The sequence below is a fragment of the Mesitornis unicolor genome, unplaced genomic scaffold (genome assembly GCF_000695765.1).
Source record: "Mesitornis unicolor isolate BGI_N332 unplaced genomic scaffold, ASM69576v1 scaffold6114, whole genome shotgun sequence".
Classification (NCBI taxonomy): Eukaryota; Metazoa; Chordata; class Aves; order Mesitornithiformes; family Mesitornithidae; genus Mesitornis; species Mesitornis unicolor.
In genome coordinates this window covers 12863-37976 of record NW_010181979.1, presented here as the reverse complement: position 1 = coordinate 37976, position 25114 = coordinate 12863, and the positions used below count along the sequence as shown (strand labels likewise).

The window sequence follows — 25114 nt, the reverse complement described above, 5'->3', positions numbered from 1 at the left end:
AACCAAGGCTGGTTACATCTGTTAAGTTATCATGACCGTGGAGTAGGAAGGGGTCAGGGTGGACAAAGACAGTAGAAGTGAGAACTCTGGGGGGTAGCGGGGAATGCAAGTTAAACAAATATTGAAAGAACTTGCTATTAAAGACAAAGTGATAAAGCAAGACAAATTCATAGTGTCTTACTTGGCAATGTTGAGGCCTTTGAAAAATCGAGCAATATCTTGATCTGAAGACTGCCATGGTAAACCTCTGGCACGTATTACTGTCTCACTGTCCACTGTTTCAGATTTACTACTGCACAGAAATAAAAAACAAAAAGCCAAAAGTAAGCTTCAATCTAGGTTTTTCATTATTTTACCAAATTTCAGTGTGCAACTAATTTAACTTGTAACTGTCTCAAAATGAAGTAAAAAGGAACTGGATTAATTTTATTTGAAAGATCTCACAATCCAACATAGACAGGCAGTCCTAAATATGAATACATATTAGTTCTGTGTAAGACATTTCATTCTCCAGCTATTGCAATGTATTTGAAAACAAAGAACCATGCTGTTTCTTTTCTCCCTAAACCCAATAGGCAATACAGTATACTGAACCACTCTTCAGAAGTGCCACATAGTTCAGCTGCATTTAGGGTGCACTAGCCATTACTCTTGTTGACTTAGGGAAAGCTCACAAATATTTCTTCATCACTGAAGACAAGTCAGCCTCACTGCCACGCAAAACAGAAGCTAGAGAACAAAGAACATTTAACTTGCAGTGACTTAAAAAAGATGGCCTGAAGTACAGCATTCAACATCCCAGCCAAGTCTGTTTACACCAGACTACTGAATACACTGTTCCTGTGCTCAGGAACCAGTCTACTTTCACAGTGACAGTGAGGAAATATTCACAAGCCTTCCTTGCTGACAATGCTCATCTTTGGTTGTAAAAATCACAACAAAGGCACTTACCAAGGGCCTGTTTCATACTTGTATTTCACAGTTTCAGGCTCAGTAAACATGTGATCTGCAACAAACCAGGAAGTTTAAATATAACCAGGGTCAGCGATTACTTAATGACAGTACCACTCCCAATTGTTACAGAAAAAGAAAGATATCAGCATTCTGTATAAATAGGTCACTTACTACAACTTTCAGAGATCATGCTGAAAATGATAGCCACCATGGCTTTCACTTGCCACACGCCGAAGTCCTCCTCTGTTTCATCTGTCCCTAAGCCTAGATCTAAACAGGTGATTAAAGGAAAAAGTAGACTTGCACAATCATTTGTAAACAAGTCATAAGGCTTTCCTGATATTAACACAGAACTGGTAATCAAATTTACTGGTCTTAGCAGGGACACATGACCATTAGACATTTTTTACTCTGCTCAAACTGGTTAATATTCACTTTAATGGTCAACAGTCTGAAAACTATTGATAGCTTACATAATTTCCATGTGAATAATTTAAAAAAAATAAGCGGAATAAGGTTCTATCACTTCAAACGTAACTGAACTTTAACTGCATTCAGCCAGGTCATAAAAATCCTCCTAAAATGTAGCTGTAGGGTGTTGGTTTTTTGTTTTGTTTTGCTTTCTAATTAGCTTTTGTTTTAAACTCAGTTCAGTCAGGATCATACAAGAGAACTATTACTGCAAGCAGTTGGAGCCTGCAGGCCAACTGGTGCTGAAAAGATCCACTGATAGCTAGGCTTTTCCTTTAAGATCAAATATCAATACAAGTGATGTTTTTCTTTAGTGTATTTACTGAATATGATTTAGAACTCATTGTTAGACTTGTATTGAAAAAAAAAAAATTACAAGCAGAGCTGCCCCCAAAATACACTTAAGCAAACTTTCCTTACATTTTACCTGTGAGTTTTTAAAACCCACATCTTAGTTTAGAAGAATAAAAACTGTAATGATCATAGAGATAAAACTTTAAGAAGTAGAATTGATTCTGGTGTAAAAGCTGCAGCAAAAGGATACATTCTGCCATGGTCTTGATAGTCTGATCTTTCACGTCGGCTGCACTAGGGTAGCAAGTGTGAAATTCTTTGCGCAGATCATAAAAGGAATAGAAGCAGTCTGACAGCAGGAGGTTCTGCAAGGGAGGCAAAAAGTTTGTTTTGTACACATCATTCCCTTAAATTCAGACTAATATTTTTGCAGTCTCAAAAATCACATAGTTGCATGTCATCAGATTGTCTATGATAGACCAGTTTAGTTTCTTTGTAACACAATTCAGATTCCATAGCCTTACAGAATTAGATCTCTAGATGAGCAAACCTGAATAGCTTCTGAGAGGCAGACCTATGCAAAACAGCTAGAGAAGACAGCTGGGGAAAAGGGGAAAAAAAAAAATCTAGGTTTTGATGTTTTATAAATACTCACATTTAGGATACTGTATTTTCTCTTTTGTGGCTACACTGAAAGGCAATATAATGCCAAAACATGGTAACAAATTTTAAATAAATACTGTTACAGTGTACAGAATATCTTCCAGCAACTTAAAGGCATTTACTCATTACGGTTCTGTATTGGATAAGAATTGCAATTATATGATACTATTAAACAAATGTTTAATCAGCCCTTTACTCAGACATTAGCTTATTTTTTCAAGGAAAAAAACCAAATAATTCTGGTCTAATTCACTATTTTGTCTCCCACACTCTTTTTTTTTTTACTACATAAAAGTTTTACTTTGGTCTAACCAAAGAGCATCCACCTTTGTAAATAAAGAATTAAGAAAAGTCACAGGGCAATGCTTCTCAGAATGGTAGGAATAGTAAGAGCTAAAGTCTGAGGCTTACTAACATTTAATGTGCAAGGAGAAATAAATTTTCACAAATGAAATAGTATTGAAAGAAAAAAAAAAGAGAAGAAAGAAATGCAGTATTATGAGACTTAACACTTGATCAGATCCATTCCTAGACCTGGTATGGACAATTACTTCTTCTACCACATTGTTCATTTTGTTATAGCCCATTTGTAACAAAGAATTACCCTCAACCCATATTGCAGTGTGGCCTGAAGTAAAAAAAAAAACAAACAAAACAAAACAAAAAAACCAGAAACAAAACCAAAAAAATCATGTTTGAATGTTAAATATCATTCCTATTTCCTTACTTGCTTCATCCCTACATAACCATGTAATTTTCATAAAAAGCCACAGTGTTATGTTTTAAGATAACAAAAATGCCAAACAAATATTTGTAGAAACTCAGCGTGAGCCAATACTCTTATATAGAGAAAAAAAATACAATTGATCAGTCAATTCCTTCCATGACAGCAGCTCCAATTCCTGGGGGAGTCCTGCAGACCTTGACAAGCAGACTAACTCACAAGCCACTACCCTGCACAAAGGCAAGATTCTTCTCCCTGTGCAAGACAGCCTGCTCTAAGTATCTGTAGGAACTTGAAGTGGAAACTGCTGCATCGTGTGAGAGTAGCAAATAAACTACAGCACGACTTCTTGCTGAATAAATGCAGATGAGGAACCACTGCCATTCTCCAGGGCAAATCCTGCTTGTGTGTTTAGTCTTTATAGGACACTGAAACACGGCTCCTACCAATTTCAGATTTTGGGAGAAACCCATTCTGTGCGGAGCACAGAACCTGTGGTTCAACTCAAGCCTAAATGAAGCAATAGTTCTCCATCATGTCTGCTGAGGTCAGACCTGTACCTTTGCTTCCATTTCTTAAGACACAGAATTCAAAGCACTTGTATTGTTCCTGTCTCTATCCTGTCTTTCCAAATTTTCCTCTTGATTATCCTCATCTGGAAGTCCTCAAGTACTTTAGCTGATTTCCAAGAGCAAGTGCCAAGAACTACTCCTCTGCTACACAGGACTGAGACAGAGAGGGGATCATCTTAAGTGTTCTTGGAGCATTGTAGTTCCCAAGGTTGAATTGTGTTACTCATCTGAAACTCATATAACTTATTTTCTTTGATGTCCTTAAGACACAGTACTGCCTTTCTGCATCAGTTCTTATCTCATACCTTCTTAGATGTTTCTGGGTGGAGGACTTGTCGAATGAGTAACTGGCCATCACTGCAGAGTGTGTAAGAGCTCCTTCCAAGTGCTTTCAAATCACTGGATACCAGTTGACTAAACTGAAAAATAAAGTTATAAAATTCATTGTACTGATTGATACAGATAATTCCATAAAATGAGCAGTTACTTTTTTTTAAAGAAGATAAAATAATTCAGCACTTTGTAATAGCTTTTACAGAAACATGACAGAGAACAGACATGGGCTCCTGATAAAAGTAGACAAAGAAATGATATACATTTGCAGAATAGAAAATAACACCAGCAGCATGGGAAACAGAACAATTAGGGCAATATAGCATAATTATGATTTCATATGAGAGATCATGGTTTTATAATTGATTCAGATTTTGAACATTACTATTATAATAAAAGCTATGAAATATTTGAAAGAAAAAAACCAACACAGCCTTTCAAAAGCCATCATAATACTGGTTTTGCAATAGCCCTTCTTCAATTATGGTACTTTTGACTTCAGTTATGTCCCAATTTATTTTTTTATTATTATTTTTTAATTTGAACCTCAAAAAGAAAAGGGCTACCCATCAAGATTTACCAATGTTTCAAAAGTTGAATGTTAAGAAAAGCCAACAATCTGTGGTCTAATACCTTCAAAAGTGAAATTATAATCAAGTCGGATCCAAGTCAATGAAAGTTCTCGGTAGAGGTACAGTGTTAAAAAAAACTAGAAAAAACAAAATTATTCTCTATTTGTAGGGCGGATAACCCCCAACAGGTTAATTCTCAGGAGGAAAGGGCTTCATCTGTGTCTTGTTCAATGTTATTTATCATCCTTATTCAACAATTTCTAGCCTTTTATTACTCCATACCAGTGTTAAATTCCTTGCTCATAATAGTCAACTAATGCATTGTAGTACCTATATGTATTAAATCAGTAAATAGTAGCTCATTAGCTAACTTTCAATGGGACAACTATAATTATTCTAAGCTTCCCTCTTGATGCTACACCCTCCTGTGAAACCATCATCTCGGAAACAATCATCATGATGCCGTAGCCAAACCACTGCTTTCAGCAATAGCTTACAACACCAAAACAACTGCCTCCAAAAGCAAATTCAAAGTTTACTTGAAACTCAGACAATATTTTTATGCCATCTTTTAACCTGGGTATGGGGAGAAATGAGTGTTGTTTTATCATCAACACATGCGACACTTCACATAGCTACAGTTCCTGCTCAGGAAAGACTATGTCCTACTGATCCGATTCCACAGCTACACAGCATCCACTGCGTGAACTGATGTTGCCGTATCTGTGTCCCAAAGGTAATGCTCCGCAGGGAAGAAATCACATATTGAACATTATTTAGCAGAGACATGATTACCCAGGCTTTATTTCAAAATAACTGCTCAAATCTAATTCAGGCCCTTTGCTAGGCTTGGACAGCTAGCCAGCATTCCACTACCATTTTGAGCTCAGAAATACCGTAGTCGTGGCTACTGCATACCAAGACAGAGGACTGAGGGGTCAAGCTGGGTAAGGAGAGGCACTTATATCCGCATCTTGTGTAAGCTCCTTAATTTGCAGATATATATACACAGATATAGATATAAATATATCTATAAAATGAAGTTTTTTAATATCAGACAGAAGATATTTGAAACTTTAAGGAGGGTGAAATATCCCTCCCAAAAAAACCCTTTACAGTGCAATTCTTTGCACACTGCCAAAGCATACTAAAACAACACACACCCTGCTCAAACAAACAAACAAACACCCCAAAAACAAACAAAACCCAAACTCTTGCAGATTCAGAAAGCCAGTTTCCTCCTGATTGCTAGTTCAGGTTTTGTTCCTATCACAAGTTGAAGTTTTTAAGAACTTGAGGCTATAAAGCAAGGCATTGTTTAAGGATGATTCAAAGTCAGAAAACCGAGATCTGAGAGTGCTCAAAATACCTCAGCTCATGTGTAAACACCAGAAAAACAAGAGAATACCAGAGGACTCAAAAGGAACCACTTCAGAAATGCAGTTCTGGGGACTGCCACAGTAACAGACCAGCAAAAAATATTCTTACCACAATAACAGACATGAAAATTGCCTTCTTACTAAATGCAGCATCTTAATACTTTCTGTTTTAACTTCTGGGCACAGTAAAGAGCAAATATTTATAAAAAGGGATTGGAAATGGTGATAGGAATTAGCCTCAAGAAGGTCTACAGGGATTCCTGCCAAAAGGAAGCAGAGTCTTACTGATGAACAGCAATAAAACACTCCCCAAACCTTCAACTTTGTACCCTGTGCTTCTGAAGATGCACAAGAGCTCCTATAAAGAGTGCAATTAAGGAACTATTTTGATCAGATACAAGAAGAAATCCAACACACACAATTTGAGGGAAGTAGCAAATGTACGCAGCCTCCTGATTTACAAATAAAGCATAAGAACTGTAGTTTAAAAATTTTTCATTAACTTAGAAAACAAAAGGAGAAAAACATTTGGACAAGGAAGGAAATGTTCAGGCCAAATGGTGTAAGTCAAGATGGTAAAAATCAAGACTGAAGTATTCACTTTTTTTTTTTTCCAGGTGGTGTTGCCCACACAGTGTACAACTGAAAAGACAGATACTCAACACAGCTATTTTCAGAAGTCCCTGGTGAGAAAACATCAAGAAGAGTGAAATATTGCATAAGGACACAGATAAGCCAAATACTCCAAGTGTACTAAGCTTTAAAGAAGGCATGAGAGGCAGCAATTTTTTTATAATTTTAACTGAGTCTGCATATTTATTAAACGTTAGTGATAACATTCAAACTTGAAAACTTCTTTTCAGTGGGACAATTGATATGTCAAAATAATTCTTACTAGAAGCCAGCAGCTTAAAGTGCCTTAAATAAAATACCCCAAGTTTGGCAGGCCTTTCTGAGCGCTTATTTAGAAACTTCTGTTTTAAAACCAGCCTTTTTCAAACTTTGGGGTGTACTGCTCCAGAAGAGGGCAAAAGGAGTGTGGGAATAGTCAGGAGACACAAGCAATCCTTCCCACCCAAACCAGCTTAGCTATTACATGGATTAACTGAGGTGAGGAATGGGGTAATAGAGCATGAATTGAAAGAGTCACCTAGCATGGGGCAAAATAGCAAGCATAACACTGCCACAGAAGAACAACAGATAATCGAGATTAGCCTGAACTGGCTTCTTTCATCTACATGAGAGGTCTCCAAATCCTGGAGAAGTTAAGTATGAAAAGCATAGTTGTGGACCAGCTCTCCTAACTATAGATTACACTGGACCTTTAAGTCTTTCAGTAGGCAACAGATACAGCCTGGCACATGTATCAAAAGGAGTTAAAGCAGCCAGTGCAGATGTCTTTATGAAGCTACATTAAAATATAAGTCATACAACTCCATGTCCCTGTGGAAAAGCCATCTCCAGCAGAATCCAAAAAAACAACCTTGAACCGGCATACACCCAAATGTAGAAAGCTAAGGACAAGTCAAGACCAGTGCCAGATTTACATTACATTTTTCTGTCTCACACGTTGAGCAACATGTCCACAGCTCTGTCATTTCATAAATTCCATCCACATCTCCTTCACTCCACTAATAAAAACCATCTCAGCTCTTTGCCTCCTGCCATTCATCCTCATGCTGCCCTCCATAGCACTCCCCTACTTTAGCATGCAAAGCTGCCCCACCTTAAGACTTCTCCCTCACACTCACACACCCTGTGTCTCCCCTGTTAATCTACTGGTTCTGTAGCAACAGAGTTATAGACTGTTAATTACCACTGTTTGCATCTTGTAACCAGCCCTCATTTCAACTGCAAGAGCCACAGTGTCTTGGCATAGCCTCCACCCTTCATTGCTTATTCCACCAGATGAGTCTCTCTAGTAGAGTTCTGATGAATCATTCCATATTTAAAGGAACATGTTCAGTAATTCAATAGTGAGATTAAAAACTGAACAGAGAGAAGAGAAAGAATCAAACAAGCTGCTCTGTGCATTTATCTCCACGACACCTAAAACAGTTTTTTGAGAAAAGGACAGAGTTTGAGCATCAGTCTGAAAAACTGGCTAAACATGATTTTGGTCATGTAGCCGAGAGTACAAAGGGAGTGAAGAGACATGTTTCACCAGCAGCAAATCTGGATGAAAGCCAGCTGCTGTGTCTTCTGCAAATGAACCCCAAGTGGCTGAAATGACACAGTCCCTTTCATGTGGCTTTAACTATAACTGAACAAAGCTGTGGATCATAGAGAAACAGGAAGATTCCTCATTAAGCTGTTTCTATAGTTACGATGCATGAAGCACTAAAATAAACCTCTGGCTATTTGTATATTCTCATTTCCTTAACTAAAAATAGGTCTTATGCTTGAGAAAAGCCACTGCACTGTGCTGTATCTGTGCCTGGCATGTTAATGAAATATGGAGATAATTCAGTTGCAGAATGCATCCATGCTATCAACTGAACCATTTCTAAAACACCAAGATACTCTAGGGAATTCTTTTTAATTCACCTCTGAGAAGTAACAGAAAATTTGGCTGCTTCTTACTTATCAGATGTCCAACAGCTCCTTGTGCATCTTCAAAATGGGATCCTTCCCTTTAACAACGGATCAGGTTTCTGGGATTTGCATCTTCTAGCCCTACTGACCCATCACAGCTAACAGCACCAGACAAGACATAACATTATTCACAAAGCTTCAGAATTAAAGATATCCTTGCAATTTAACCAGGTCTGGAATGTTATACTAAAGCATAACATAAAAATGAAGAAAGAATCTTAGCTTGTAGTCCACACTTAAGCTAGACATCTACTCCCAAGTAGAAAGATAAGTTATTAGATTTAACAATACTCTTTGCACAAAGGATGGTCCTTGCAGTGTGTGGACCTGGTTACAAATCAGTGGCACCAACAGGCATGTTACTAAATTGCCCAGAGATAAAAGTCTAGTGACATGAATACATGATTAAGTTTCTGTTAAATTAGCATATCAAAAAGTGCTCATTTTGACTTCTATGTCATCTTTAGACTTAGGTGAGAGGACAAATCACACCTGGTCCAGCCAAAAATTAAGATGCGAGACAAAGATGATACTTGATTTGAGATAAGGCTTGTCAAAATAATTTGAACAGACTTAGCATTTTAGAGCAGTCTTTTGGAAACAAAAACTTATTCAGGAATGACATCTTTTGGTCATTATTAAAAGGAAAACTTTCAGAAATAACTTGGAAGAAAAGGTTTTTTTGCTCATCTAGGCTCATATACTCCAATACATTCCCTTAAGCTTAAAGAACTGATACTACTAACATGTAACGGTCCTAGAGAAAGTGAAAATATACTCCGCAGATCTGCCAAATACACTGTTGGAGACAAAAAAAATAAGTATCTGAGGCACATAAATGTGAACTGCTTACATCTCTTTTCCTCAAACCTGGAAAATTAGCTACATGTTTTCGTTATTCTTCCATATTCATTTTAAGAAATCAATAATAAATTTTCACTCTGACCAGCACGCATCTCCATGCAAAACAGAAGCTAGAGATCTATTTTAGACCTCTTTCACAAACCACTTTACCTACATAAGCAACTTCCTCCAGTAAGGAATTTTTAGAAAAAAAGGTGGAGGACAGCATAGAGACCATTATAAGCAGCAGCTCCAACATACAGATGCATGTATCTCTGTGTACACACGCATATGTTTATGCATAGAATTATATATAGTGACATGAATTATAACATTAAAAATCTCATCAGATCAGGTGAACTTCCATGCTCGCGCATCTAACAATTCAGACTTTCTAAATTTATAAAAATATTTAAAAATCTCAATTCACTATATTTCTCAGCATTAAGTCTTGAAATTTGTTACATTTTATTACCACACAAGTGGAGAACTGCAGCTCGTAGTCTATCAGACAGACCATCAAATAGAATCTACCAAAACAAATCAATAATACTGTAAGATCTATACAGACTCGAACATATGTAGGAGTGGTTTTATGCTGTAGAAACAATTAAAGTAGCAGCTACATAAAGCACTTCTTTTTCAATCCAGAAATATCAGAGTTCACTCTCCTGCATGCTCACTCTTTGCCATGTATGAATTGTCAATTGAAAAATACATGTTAAACTTTTCTAATTGCGGATCTTCCAGTACTACCACTTTGCAACAGACATCACATGTGCTTTGATTAAAGCCATACTGTTTATATCATGAATGATATTCAGTCTTATCTGTGTCAAAAAAAATCATAATTACTTATTAGACATTACTGTAATTCACTACATTAGAGCTTTAGACTGTCTTATTTAGGCCTTTGGTGCAAGTCATTCTTTCCTTGTAGAACAGAGCATGTGACAACGATCAGTCTTCTTTCAGGTAAGAGAAGCATGAACAACAAATGACAGTGTCCAAAAAGGTCTCTCTGAAGATTCTCTACTCCAAGTTCTGCTTCAACAGGCAAATATATTGCAGTTCTTGCCTCAAAGCCTGATATTACAGAAAGTCCTCTACAATTTATTGCCAGAGAACACCCAAAACCAATTATATAATTGCAGGTGTGGTTCTTGAAAGGAGATCTTCAGTGGCTGAACACTGAAACAGGCTGCCCAGAGAAGCTGTAGACTCTTCATCCTTGGAGATACGCAAAACCCAACTGGACATGGCCCTTGGCAGTCTGCTCTTAACTCTGCTTTCAGGGACTGGACTAGACAACATCTACAGGTTCCTTTCAACCTCAGCAATTCTGTGATTCTCTGATCTCTTTAGACTCTCTGTTTTGCCTACTCTGCAGCTACATAAAGACCACTCCATCAGTGCCCCCATAATGTATGCATGTGGGGAGGCTGTGTGTTTGGGATGGACATGTTGTCTCGGGTCAGGGAAGGGGAGGAAATCAAGACGTGAGATGAAGTCAAATTTGATTAACAGAACTTTTCTGCCACCAAAACATAAGCAAGATTGGAGCACCACTGAAAAACAAACATCCAGCAACCCTGAAGTCTCAACTCAAGACTTAAAGCCTCTAATACAGCATGAGAAATCTGAAGAGTAACAAGCTGTGGGTTTGGTATACAAAGCTTGAATGCGCACCCACAAAGCATAACATGACATGTCAACTTTGGGAATATTTTCACTTGGACTTTGTGCCTCAGACCGTACACCCATGAGGGTTTCACATTTATTTACAATACTCTCCATGGGCAGTTTTCTACTTCACTCTTCAAACCATGGTGATAATGTCAGCCTTATCCAGGCAATGAAGGAATTTAAAGCATGTCAGTACTACTGGGAGGTGCACGGACTGCATTTCAGCAGTATTTACAAGTATGATAACCCTCTATTGTGCTAGGTAACTTTTTAAACAGAAAAACCTATAATAAGCTCTTGCCTTTGTTCATCTGCTAACTGCTATCCCACATGGCTGATAATAGATACATGGTGACCTTGTACTGAAACTGCTATATGGAGAAAAAAAAAGCATAAGCCACAGTGCAGCCACAAGCTGCAGCTATTTTTTTTTTCCTCCTTCTAGCAGCACACAAAAAACTATTGTATTTAGGTACTAATGACAGAAACATGAAAAGAAATTGCCCCTTGGTTTTATTTCTTTGCAGGGGAAACTTGCAGAAGATGACAGTGCAGCCCAGGTCCATTTGCTAGAAATGTTCAAAACCAATATTCTCAGCTTGATTTCTCTGATTAAGAGGAAAGCAATTTTTTGCTCTACTGAACACCAGTGCCTTAGATTATTTAGTGACTGAAGACTAGCCTGGACAAAAACATGGTTTTCATTTCTAGCATGCCAGAGACAATATAACTGCGCTCAATATGACCAGTCAAATTACCAGTATGACCTTATGCCTCTTGTGCTATAAAACTGCATTAAATAACTGAATGAGTAATCAATCACAATGACTACCATAAATGTACTCAAGAAAAATATTTGCGTATTACCCAAATCTAGTCAAAGTTTCCATCCAGCTCTGGAACTTGGAAGTGCAAGCACAGGTTTCCTCTCCTCAGTCTCAAGGAGATGCAGGATGTGACACTGACCTTCAAGCACTGTAGATGGTCTTCTACTCAAGTGTATTGTGTTGCTTCTTACTCCCTACTAATCCTGTCAACTTATATTCTTTCCTGAATAGAGGTCTAACAACTGTTCTTCCAAAAGAGTTTCGTCTACACTGGGTATTTGAATAGACAAGAATACAAGTTTGTGTCTTTCTCATAAAAATAAACTAATTCTTTTCCACCAATGGCATTAGATAACAAAGGTAACAAGGTTGAGGTCTCAATCATCATATGCTTGAGGTTCTGCCATAAAATTCCACACATCACAAATCTTCAAAAGAAGAAGTAGTTAAAAATACTAAATATATATTTTTAAAGCTATTTAAAGATAGCCACTTTTATCTTTTACTCTGTTGGGAAGCTGAAGTTTCAGGAAGTAATATCACCCTCTTCTTGTTATCACTGCACAGGTCACCACAGAGTTCTCAAGTCAGGAAGGTGCACAGTCGACATATACCTCTAATAATGACTGTAGGAGTTCAAGGGAGAAAACCAGAAGGTTTATTACACTCAGTAGAAGATTCAAGTTTATTACATCCTTCCATTCAACAAAACACAGAAGAGTACTTTAAAATGCATCATACTCTCTAAGAATTACATATAGGGACTGAAAACTTTAAGCTTAGATGACACTAGCCTACAGTTAATTTTCTGCATAAAATAGGCTCGTTAGCATGGATCAGCAATAGGTAGAATATGAAGTACAGAAATAGAGCAACAGTTGTCATGCTCTGTCTGTCCAGTGACAGTTTGTAGAGCATAGAAAACAGAACATCATGACTCAGGATTATGATAAACCATCTTGAGGTTGAAACTTCCAAATTATTTCCTTCGTTGGCTAATTTGAATTGGGCCTGGGTCTTTGTGCTACAAAGTAAGCAATAGCTAACTAAAAGTTTTCATTCTTCCTAGGAAAGAATGCAAAAATCTAACCTTCTGCCAAGACAAAGATCTGTCCAAGCCATGCCACTTGAGCATTTTATGACCATTTTTCATTAATTATTTCTTAGATGGAAGTTTTCAACACCAGATTATTTGCATGCTCTCCAGCTATGGTACCTACAGCATCTAATTTAGGTAATGCATTAAGCACAGAAGGCAAGACCATGGTTCAGGCCATCTAAATGTCACAGCAATCAGGTCACAGCTTTTATCATCAAAAGCACAATCTGTTTTAATAAGAGAGTGTTGAAATATTCAAAGCACTCCACAAATAAGCTACTTGAAGTTAGTCTTGTGTAAGATAAAGCAACCCAGTTCAGCAACATAAAAATTTCAGAGTTTCTGAACCTACTCTACTATTATATTGTGTGTCAGGAAACTGCTAAATTATTTAACACTTACCAAGATAAAGCAAATTTTCACCTTTAAATTAATCTGTATTAAAGAGGCCACTAGTTATCAAAAACAACAAAATAATGCAAAAGGGGTGTGTATCTTGCAGAATACTTCAGCATTTCTTAGCATAGATTACTTATGAGTCTGTTTTTAAGCAAAAAGAAACTCTGAATATTAGTAATGCAAAAAAATCCATACTCTATCAACTTTTTACCTACATTTCAAGCAGGATTACAGCGGTGCCTCACAATCCTCACAGGCTGCTTGCTATCAGCTTAACTCACAAAGCAAGTCATTACAGCCTGAAAGACAAGGTTGAACATACCAAACTCTAGGTTTTAATCAATATGCTGTGACTGCAACATTTCCTAAAGTCTTGATTTAAGCACAAGCTCTCTCTCAGTGTTCTATACCCCCACACTCCCTCTTGCCTCTGTTTCAAGGACAAACTTTCATTAGCAATGTGATCTTTAGCACTTGTTCTATTGACTGTAATGCATAGTATTGCTCTATTTACTCAACACTACCTCACTGTTTGTAGTGCAAGCTTAACCACTTCTAGGAGAATAGCCAGTACCTGTAAAATTATAGCATGTGTTTTCTTCAGGTTGTTTTTATGGATATAATACCTATTTTGTGAATATAATACTCATTATCCACAATGTGGTTTCCTTCAAGATTCATTCTTCAATACTCCTGCCTCTTCTTTAAACTTAATAATGTAAGAATATCACAGGCATGGAGTTTCCTGAATAACAGCCTTGAATCATCTTTGCTTATATAAGAATTCAAGCGATCTTTGCTCAAACCCTTAAAAATATCAGCAAAAGGTCAAACTTTTATAAACTGGCTCTACTCCAGAAATGGGGAGCTTTCCCTCTCTTGTTCAACATGTTTCCACAAAAAACACACAGAAAAAGTGGAAGTAGATCCTTAAAACGGCTTGCCGTATATCTCTGAAATTTTAAAGTCACAGATAAAGGCAGCAACCCCATGCATCAGGAATTGATTATGCCTGAGAAAAGGAAAAAGTAAGAGCAAGAAATTATCTCAAAGATTTTAGCAGTTCATAACTGACTAAGATCCAAACTTACACTTGGCCTTCCACTGGATTCAGACCCGCCTGATACAGAACAAATTAATGGTGACATTAAAATAGTTACATTATTTAGGTGTTGCTTTCTTTTAGAGAGCTACATTCTGTCTTTCAGGTAGCATCTTGTTTCCAAAGTGATTTCATTGTGACTGAAAAGACTTGATATTATTATCTTGAATTTGATGCAAGTTACACAGCTTCTTGTGATCAGTTCTTAGCATATGAGGTTTATAGGAAGAGAGGCTTAACATATACTTTCTTTTGTTTCTTTAAGCATACCACAAGAGCAGCTGTTTTCTTCTCCTGCACTTCATATTTGCTTGGTCCAATTTCACATGCTTTACAATAAGCAGAAGTTCATCCTGTAACAGTTTAATTTTGCTGTAAGAAGTAACATTGGCCAATACTCTTAAGTAATCAATCAAGCAAACACAGTGGTTTTTGCACTTTTATTTTCCAAGTTGCATACTGTAGCTCTACTTAACTCTTCGTACAATTCACTGTAACAGAATTAGTTATCAGAAAAGTAATTCTGCCATAATTTCTGTAAAGATGGTTCATTTCACACACTGCAAACATCTACACAATTCACTATACTGTTAAAGCACATGCTTAAAATTTCTCTAGAATTAGAACCAGAGAAACACCATTAATTAGTTTTAATTTTTATTTTTAAAAATTTTTAATTTCAGTTCAGTAAGAATAACGCTTAAGAGTAAGTTCAGAGACTTCTCTAGAGCTCTATTAATAGAGGCTTTACTTTTAAGCTAACAGGTATCCAAAATCTGATTATTTGAGGAGCCAAGTTTTTGCAAAAGAGAATACAACTGTTTCTTAATCTTAAAATTAAGTTTCCTTCCAATATTTTAGTGCTAACACAAAATCCATTTCTCAACACTTTTTGCCACACTCTACCCACTGCACCTCTAAAAAGAAAGGTAGCATAGGGACAGAAAAACTAAAATATTTTTAAATGGAAGTTTGGGAGAAGTAGGTTTTTTTTGTTTTGTTTTGTCACACATCAAAAGTGGTGAGCATTTAAATTTCAATTCCCAATACTTTTTGTGTAATATTTATCTTATAACTCACAGCATGTGGATTTAATGAACAAGAGACAGATTAGTAAAGCAGCTGTTTATAAACAAAGCAAGAAGAGGCTATTATATAGAAGTATACTGGAGCAAGTTGTGAACAGTTTAAAGAACATCCACACAGATTTATCAGTGCAAAGCACTAAAATTGCTTTGTAGAGCAAACATAAAACTTATGATTCAGTGCCTTCTTAGGACACACAAATGAAGTTGCCTTTCAGAGTATCAGTATTTTCCTCCTTTCTTGAAATAAGGTTGCAGCTAACTGAAATTGATTATGAAGGAAAACAACATCTCTGCATTTTTTTTATGAAAAGCAGCAAAAGCTTTTTCCAGAGCAGACAGGAGATGGCAGACATGAGTGCGAGGAAGAGGGAAAATTACTGTTTCTAATTAAAAGAAAAAAGTTCCAATTTCAACCATAAAAATTATAGCATAAAACAGAGCTGACGTTATGTAAGCAGTTGCTAAGGAAAAAAAGACTCTCTGATCAGCATTTTCAGTTCTGGTCACAACACTGCTTTGATAGCACTGTCAATTCCAACACCTACCTGTCACTCTTAGACCTAACTGTCCAGCAAAGAAGTGCTGCAGCACTTAGCTACCCAAGACTTTCCACAGATAATTTAAGGGTTTGGGATTTTTTTCTTTTCTTAAAAAAACAAAAAACCAACAAATAAACCAACACACATGCAAGAACTGTATACCCTTTTAAAACCTGTGACAAGAACCAGACAAAATGCTACCAGAGGAAGAGTGAAACAGTGGAGATCTGCAGACAAAGCACCTACACAGTTTTCTAAGCTGCTTCCATGTTAACGTGTAAGAACTGATAGAAGCAGTGCATGTGTACTTATAAAAATGGTAGAATACAAATCCATTATTTGTCCTTTATTATTCCTCAGTCACTTTTGAAAACTATGACAATAGTTCATTAAATAATTTCCAGTGACTTTTACAGCAAGTTAGAGGAAAAAAGTTCAAAATTCAAGGATCATGTAATCCAGCAATCTGTGTATTAAAAGGCTTCTACCCTGTGTCTTACTGACTTCCAAGGACTTTTAAAAAAGATGCAAGTACAATTTCAAGATAAATTTAAGTATTCAGATATAACATTATAGCTATGATAACATCCAAATGTGCTAGTAACACAGTTTTTACACTGCACAACATCACACTGTGTGAAGACAGGCATTTCAAGCTGTTCTGGGCAGGTCATAATAACGTTTATTTTTCTATATATGCTAATCCGCCCAGATTTGCTAAGAGGTTTGATGTTACTGATTAACTTCACAGGACAAGCAGTACCATCCACTATCAAAGTCTACTCAGGGTCATCCTCAAATCACTGGGCCAAATTATTCACTTATAATGAATATTGACACTTCTAATTTTAAGAGAAGATAGCCCTGCTAGCCAAGACTACCACATTTTTATGCTTGCAAAGAAAACTATATGCAGCTTTAGGTAAATTCCTTTAATTCTCCACTCATTCTGAAGTGAAATGCATCTAAATATAGGAATAAAGCAAGGTTTAAGGGAATACTTGAAGAATTCAGATGAAAGTACTGCAGCTTTCAGAGAAGCTAAGGTTATTGCTTTTCCACAAAACCTAACAGAACATAAATACAGAACATCAATAACATGCAGTCACATTATCTACATATGTATTTTCATGTATACATATATTATATATGTAACAGATGCACTGTTTCTGGTATTAACTCTGCTCTGTTTTTGAGAGAACAAATTTGTGTGTTTCAATCATAACGTAGTGGGAACTTTGTAGCACAGTAGATTTGTAAAGGGAAAAATGGTTTACCTATACCATCAACAACAGAATTACAACTAGAGTTCTAAAACAAGAGTTAGCCATCCATTCTCTTTGCTAAAGTAAAAAAAAATTCCATGCTGTAAAGCCTGTAGCTACAGGAAGCATTAGCACATCCTTACTTCCACACAATAAAGACTGATGATATTTCAACATTAGGTATCAAACATAATTTTACCAGTGCTCATCTATGTTTATCAACAGAAACAGGGAGCTATTAGATGCTAATATATAGTAAGAACCCCACATAAGGCTACACACACACAGTACACTCAGCCCTCCTGTTAGAGTAGGAGTTTATCACTTACCTGCCCTGACAATCTGAAGGCCACCTCATGTCTGTCAGGAAATCCTCATCACTCACTGCTGATCCCAAACCATGGCCACAGTTTCATAACAGAAACTGTTTGGTGGCCAAGCTGTCTTAAAATGTTTCTCTTCTTTCTCTCCCACTGCTTTTCCACACCTTAGTGCTATGGCTGCCCTCAGAAAAAGCTACATAATCTGCCACACAGTAAATCAGACAGAACACTCCAAATCAGAACTGTTTCTAACTCAGAACAGTGCCCTGCTCCACTTTAATAAGCAGCCCCCAAAACTTTTATATTGTCAGAACACAGGTGATGGAGGTTTGCATAGCAGCACCTGCCTAAGTGAAAGGTGCTACTAAAAAGTTTTCATAGAACTGCAGCTTGAGAACAAGTTATAGGGGCAGAAATACCTGAAGCTGGTATCACCATCAAACATGTTGGATCATGAAAACACAACCAAAGGGTGTAGTTTCATGAGACTTGAGCTTAGGCAGCAAAGCAGCTTAGAAGTTCCCACCCTACCTGCTCATTTCAGTGATCCTCTTTACAGCACTGCTCCACAAAGAGTTTTATTGACACAACAAAAAGATGACAAAGTATGGTGCAGGGGAAAAGAAAGAAGCTGGCTTCACTGTTGAAGCCAAATCTTGTGAAACTACACCTTAAGTATTTGTTGTGGAGAGAACTGCCTGCTCACTAACACTTGCTAAAGGTTTGCCAAACACCTGCTCTAAAACTTCGCAACTCAGATCCAGCAAATGTTCCAAAATACAGATTCTGTTAGGAGTTTTATTGAGGTGATACAGTCGCCAAATAATCTGAAGTTGAAAGAGCAACCATGAGATTAAATAAACAAAACCAAACCAAACCACACTGCACTTCAAGCTTTTTTCTGCAGTCTGAATATTTAGATGCATATTAAAAATATTCAAAAAAATAATTTGTCCAAGATGAAGGTGTGGCAGCAGACAAGCCAAGAAGGTTTTCTGCTAGCACTTTGTGAAGAGGAGGCTGCAGAACAAGTTTCTCTTAAAAAAAAAAATTGTAACCGGTTTATCAGGTTAGAGGAATTCATTGGTTCTTCCACCTCTTCCCCCACCCCATTTGTTTCCAAATGCTCATCTAGCCAGCTGGTTTCTGCTGAATTTGTTAATATGTGAGAAAATGAACTGCACCTGCAGCTCAGCTGGATGATCAATAGACATCCAAACATGCTTTAGAGAACTGGTAATTTGTTATCACTGATGAAGTGGCACCCACTCCGTATTTTCGGGGGGAGGGGGGGGAAGGTCCAGCTTTGTCTTTCTATGTTTAAGAATATGAAATTCATCTATCATTCACGTATTGGATTTGATGTACAATGCAATGAAAGATCATCAACACTAGAACAGTCTGTCAAACAATTTTTTGATCCTTAAATGTCAATTCATAGGTGAAATTTGGATGCTTTTAATAGGTTCAAAAGCAGACCAAGCTTTCATGAAAGCCTCTCCCTTTTTATGTATATTTTTCAAAGTAAGATGGTAATTACAGCTAAATACTGCAGACAGCTCTTCAAAATTATTAGTTCTTCTTATACTTATCCTTTGTCAAGAAGACATGCAAATATTGTCTTGCAAAAGGAAAGTAACATGACTTAAGGGAAGTCATGCTGATTCAGTCAGGTTTTCTGTATGGGAAGGATTAAGAAACCCACATCACACTCAACTTAGTATTCAATCTTTAACATAGAACTCCCATGGCTGGATTCAGAGAAGCATATGAAGATGTCAGCTTTTTGATGACAGTCATAGGCCAGAAAAAGGCAAAGTTCATTTTGGTTTTGCTCCTTAAAAGCAAGCTCCCATTCCTGCAAGGTTTCAGGGAGAAACTTGAAACCTATTTTCTCCCTTAAAAGCTTGAAAACTGGGAAGCCATAAAGCTCCAGCAGTTTTTTAGAAAAATATAAGTAACATGCTAAAGAAGCCAGTTCTGTGATTTGAGGATCTGAACAGTGAAACCCAGCAAGAATGTCCCAGTAATGCAGGAAGAAGTGTAGGACACTATTCCCTTCAGTAAGTAGTGTAAATAATGCATGTTTAGAGGCTTACATCACAAGCTCAAGACAGTTCCAAATACACACTTGAACAAGAGATCTTCTACTTTGTTAAAATAAACCTCACATTTTTCTGCTTGGTGCACTTTGCAACACCACCACCACATTGCAGTGAGCAGGCAGAAGTTTACCATTATTGGTTCAACAACAGAGATAAATTATTAATGCCATTCTGAAATAAATACATCAAGCAGACTGCTGCCAAAGGGCATACCTTTTTATGACTTAAGGTAATTATTTCCCTAACATTTGTACATTACCAGGATCTCCCCTCCCCACCCAAAATGCAGCTATCAAAACATTGCACATCACCTATCAGAAAATGAAGCTGGATCTCATAAATGCCCCAGGATCTGTGGAACCAAATGCATATTACCCCAGACAAGTACAGTATTTAAAAACTTGCAGCAAAATGCATAGAACATACACTGCAGCACACAGCTTGATTATTGGGGCACCCTGTGCTTCAGAGCCTTGCTTTCTAAAATTACACAGCAGAAACATATTGGCAGGGAACTCTGTATTAGAGTATTTCTTAAGACAAACCCAAGTAGTAAGTTGTGTGAGATGCAACACTGTAAGAATATGAAGTAAAATTAAAATGATGTATTATTTGTTGGAGTGCCTTCTTACAAGCAGAGTAAAGACTTAACCACATATTACAGGCTTTCTGTAGACCATGTCGTTGATGGAAAGTGAACTAAATAGCAAAAGATGGAGGTTTTCTGTGGTCAGTGGAAAAACTCCAGATCCCCAGTAGCTGATCTACTGTTTACCAGTAATGAATCACAAAATCAGAATCACAGAACGGCTGAGGTTGGAAGAGACCTCTGAAGCACAGGTAAAAGTTACTATGGATTTGTGCTTAGTGATTCTCACTTCCCTCTACATGTACAGACCTAGAACCCAAGGCAAAAACCAGAAGCGGGCACTGAAACTTCCATTTACGTGATTGAGATGTGTGCTAAAGTGAGCAATTTTCAGCTGCATTATCAAATTTTCTACCACAATCCAAATAGGGTGTGGGAAGCTAATTTCACATACTCTAACTTTATCTCAAATCAAGGTACAAGTCTACTTCCTTTTCCTCCTCCTTTTCAAATAACCACTTCACCCACCTGTGCTTTTGCTAATCAAAACACTTAACTGAGAGAAAAAAAAAAGTGTGTGTTGACAAATACCTGTCTCATCCTTAAAATACATTATGCAATTAAAATATTTAATGGACTTATCTTCAAAAATGCAGGAAATTATCTACTATTAAAGAATACGGAATTTTGCTTTTTGCCACCATTGCAAGTGGAAGGATGAATTAATTCTCTAACTCCCACGGAGTCAGGACACAGAGGTGAAGGCAGATGAGCTTTGGTAAAGTGTGATCCAGAAGACTTATGATGGAACTGGCCACATCACAATTGGCATCCAACAGCTAACAGCAAAATCATTATTTAGTTTTATAGATATGCCAACAAAAGGAAAAAAAACTGTTGTTTTCCAAGAGTCTCTACCCACCTACACACAAAGGTAGTATTTCCTTTTATTTGCTAAAGCAGACCCACCTACAGTGCAATTTACAGCAATAAGATACAATCTCTCATAAAGTATTGAGTATAATTAAAGTGTGTCTGTTATAAAGGTAAACAGAGTGTACTAGGCTAAGCTGTTCCAGATGTCTTTAGTGCAAGATCTGGGACAAGATCAAACCTGCAGCTGCACATTTTCTCAGGGGTTATTTTGAAGCTTAAAAAAAAAAAAAATCACATCTTGGACTCTAGGAAAACTAGTACAAATAGAACAAATGCCATCTGCAGCTAATTTTGACCGATTTTAAGACACATAAAAGTTACAGATTTCTATTTTCAGACACTTACTCCAGAGTGGAGTATTAACCATTCAGTATCAAAGAGGGTTAGGACCTAGTCTGCCAAGTTACTTGTGTCACCAGAAGTTACAGCAACATGAACCTGTTCTACCGCCTAAGCAAGTTTCTTGCTGCAACACACCCACAAATGATTCAGACGAGGTGTGGAAAGTCAGTTTTATGTGTTACACAAAAATGCACTATTGTATTTTTCCATTCAAGCACACTTCGTATATAGAAATACAGCAAAAGCAAGCAAACTTTCAGAAACTGCACATGTGTACATTACTTGCATTAAATGTTTTTAGGTAACTTAGGGCCTCTTGAACCACAAAGGTCATACAAATTCACAAATTTACTATTTTAGTGTGGTATTAAGTGAGCCAAAGAGCAAAATACAGAAATAATAGAAAAAAATCCAATCACTGTATAATCCACAAAACTATGCTCAACTGGAAAAGAGTGATACACAACAAGCAGAGCTGATGTTTTATAAAAGTATAGTTTTTAAGGTTTCAACTAACTTTAAGGATAACGAGTGAGAAAAGGTCAAGGTTTTAAATACATGTTATAGCCGTGAACCTGTAGTTAAAACATATCATCTAAATTTTGAAAATTTGATTAGTACTGCTAAATTAAGTAGTGTTCTTACAGGCCTACTCTTTTAAGGCTTGAGTAAGAGAAATCTGGAATAAAAGTAGATACATCAGATTAATCAGAAGCCAAATCTTTCAACGACTAGACCATTAGCTCAAATACTCTGGGTATTGCACATAACTGTTTCAGAATTACAGGGCTCCCATTTGAAGTGCATTAGGTTTCTTCTGGGTTAGCTTCAAAACAAGCACAAAAACTTCCTAGCTATTTCAAAGTGAAAGGCAAAATTAAAGTCTATTTTTTCTATCAAATCCCCCAGGCTTCTCCCTGAACAGCCTATGCTCCCAAGAGCAGCACCTCACCTGTTGAAGAACCCGATCCAGTGGCTCAGCTTTGCCCAGCCCCTCTGGTGTTAAGCCACTCACTTCTCGACACTGGTCACTTAAGTCCAAATTGTCTGCTTTCACCAGGGATTTGTGTAGTGTTCCTACCTGAAAACATTAAAGAAATGATGGGCAACAGTGAGGAACAACATTATTGGCTCCTTCTAACAATGCGTTCAGACTGCAGAAAAATCAGAAAGATGCAGTATTGTGTCTTGATAACAATCGCAATTCGAAAAAGCAGTTGTCGATTTCACATACCGAAACCTTTGCCTTGGTTTCTTTCCCTCCCACCCAGGAGGGCCACGCTGGGTGCTTTGGTGACTTGGAGCTGGTTTTCATGGGATGCTTTTTGCAGTTAGAACCGATTTTTGCAGGAGTTGTTAATTGCAAAGGCAAGACAATGTAGTATAAAAGCAGCTTCCTGAATGTATTAATGAAATTAATAGTCGTGTTTGTTTTAAAAAAGCCCTTTGTCTCTAGGGGGTTATTGATTATGACAGGGCTTTTAAGAAAAAAAAAAAAGAGCATGTTTTCAGATTAGCTTAAAAATTAAAGGAATTTAATTTTCTCTTAAAGGTTACACGCATACAAAAAATGTCTCCTGCAGCAGACCACAAAGGGTCCAACGGTTACCCTGAGACAGCTCCCACAAAAGCATGCACGTCTGGAACCTACTGAGGGCAGCTTTTTGTTTTAAAGCTTCAAAAGCCCGTAAGACATCTTCAACTGGGAAGCTACAGAGGTTTTAAGGGGGTCGGAGCAGGGAGGGTGATGGAAGCCAAACTTCTATAAAAGTTCCGTAAAATGAACAAAAAGGCTCTTTTTGAGTGCCGAAGCCGGTGGATGAGTGGCCCCCGGGCACGGAGGAGTGGTGGGGGCTCCCTCCCTTCCCCTTCCCTCGGTGCATTTGTGAAATGAACAACCGGCTCCGGGAAGGCGGCAAGCGGCCGGGCCAGCCTGCTCGCCTCGCGCCCGGGGAACGCGCCCTCGCGCCAGGGTCGAAGCCATACCTTCTTGCTGGGTAGATCCACAACTTGCCACACCAAGAGAATTAGTTCCCTCTCATCCGAACCCAGTTTAGCCCCATATGCACCAGCTGTTGCCCCAAATAACACCACCAAAGAGTCACTGTGCGAAGCCGTCATGACCACAGGGGGAAACAACTACAATCAAAAGCAGAGGTCAAAAAAAAGGAGGGGAAAAAAACCAAAAGGACACATAAACTAAACAAAACAAAACAAAAAAATCCCACAAAGGCTCACCCCCTACCTCCAAGTGATCCAAAGGCAAAGGAGCGAACAAGAAGTCACAATATCAAGAGGAGAGAAAGCTATTTAGGAGGTAGGGTGTTTGAGAAGAAAAAAGAGAACGTTTACATCTCTACCTGTTGCCGGTGATCTCCCTCTTTCCGGGGCTGATTAGGAGGTGAAATTAGCAAACTGTGGGTTTCTTTCCCTCTGACATCATGGCAGAAGCCCAGCCTAGGCTTGGGCGCTTTTACTCCCCCCGTCTTCCCCTCTCCTGAGTTACCTGCCCTGGGTGCAGCCCATGTGACCGGAGTCAATCTCCCAGGGGGCCAAGGCCATTGGGCCTTCAGGAAAGGTGTAGGAGGGACAGAGGAAGAACCGACGCTTGACTGATCCGGCCTGATTGGTTTTTGAGGGAGATCAGAGGAAAACTCCCTTGCTCCCTCTGTAACTCTGCCTGCAGGAAGCGTGTCTACCTGCTTTCAGTTCTGTGGGATCCCGCCCGGCTGCGCGTCCGCCCCTCGCCCGGGGACTGGAGGTCCGCGCACTCAGAACGGTTCCCCAGTTTTTGGAAATCTGAAGAATATCCACGTGCGGTTACTAAAACACAGTCTAATACTTACTTTGAAATGCACAAAAAAAACCCTGCTTCTAGTGAAGTGCCTTTGGTGCGCGCTGCTGTGTGTATGGAGCGACCGACAGGAGCGTAGAATAAAAGTGCAGTGTTACACGGGAATTTTTAAAGGATATTATAGTATTTTGCATTTTAGGCCTTAGTCTGCATATCGTTTGCAAAGGTGGGTCCTAGTAAACGGATTTTTGCTTTTGAGAAAGGGTTTATGTAGAATGTTTTGCAAAAGAGAAATAAAAACCCCTGTCTTTTACCCTGTAACTGCTCAATAAAGAACTGTCTCCTGGGCATTAACCGCGGCCCAAGAGGGCGTCTTTTCTGTTTCACAGGTAAGACTCCACGATGAGAAAACACCACCTAGTTTAGCTACTATAAAAATACTCCTCTAAGCATTTCTACTTGATGGGAGCAGCTGTAATATTTATAACATCAGGGGCCGAGACAATTTTTTAAAACTTATTCTTACTGTTTTTCCTATTGCCACCACTGATTTTTAACGGCCAAATGCTGCAAGTTAGACTAGTCATAATTTTTCTTTTGCTTAATTAAATCTTCAGTTC

General features: G+C 37.9%; 1 protein-coding gene across 1 annotated transcript in view; it reads right to left on the bottom strand.

Moving 5' to 3' along the window:
- Positions 1 to 24151, bottom strand: part of LOC104539926 (epithelial splicing regulatory protein 2) — a 44683-nt gene extending 20532 nt beyond the window's left edge. Inside the window, exons 1-8 of the mRNA XM_010183602.1 lie at positions 24061 to 24151; positions 23687 to 23839; positions 22653 to 22781; positions 3984 to 4097; positions 1970 to 2084; positions 1126 to 1224; positions 952 to 1006; positions 182 to 292 (exon numbers count right to left, since the gene is read on the bottom strand). Coding sequence (XP_010181904.1) covers positions 182 to 292; positions 952 to 1006; positions 1126 to 1224; positions 1970 to 2084; positions 3984 to 4097; positions 22653 to 22781; positions 23687 to 23821 — 758 coding nt within the window. The 5' untranslated portion in view covers positions 23822 to 23839; positions 24061 to 24151. The remainder of the gene's footprint in view (positions 1 to 181; positions 293 to 951; positions 1007 to 1125; positions 1225 to 1969; positions 2085 to 3983; positions 4098 to 22652; positions 22782 to 23686; positions 23840 to 24060) is intronic.
- Between the last annotated feature and the right edge of the window lie 963 nt (positions 24152 to 25114).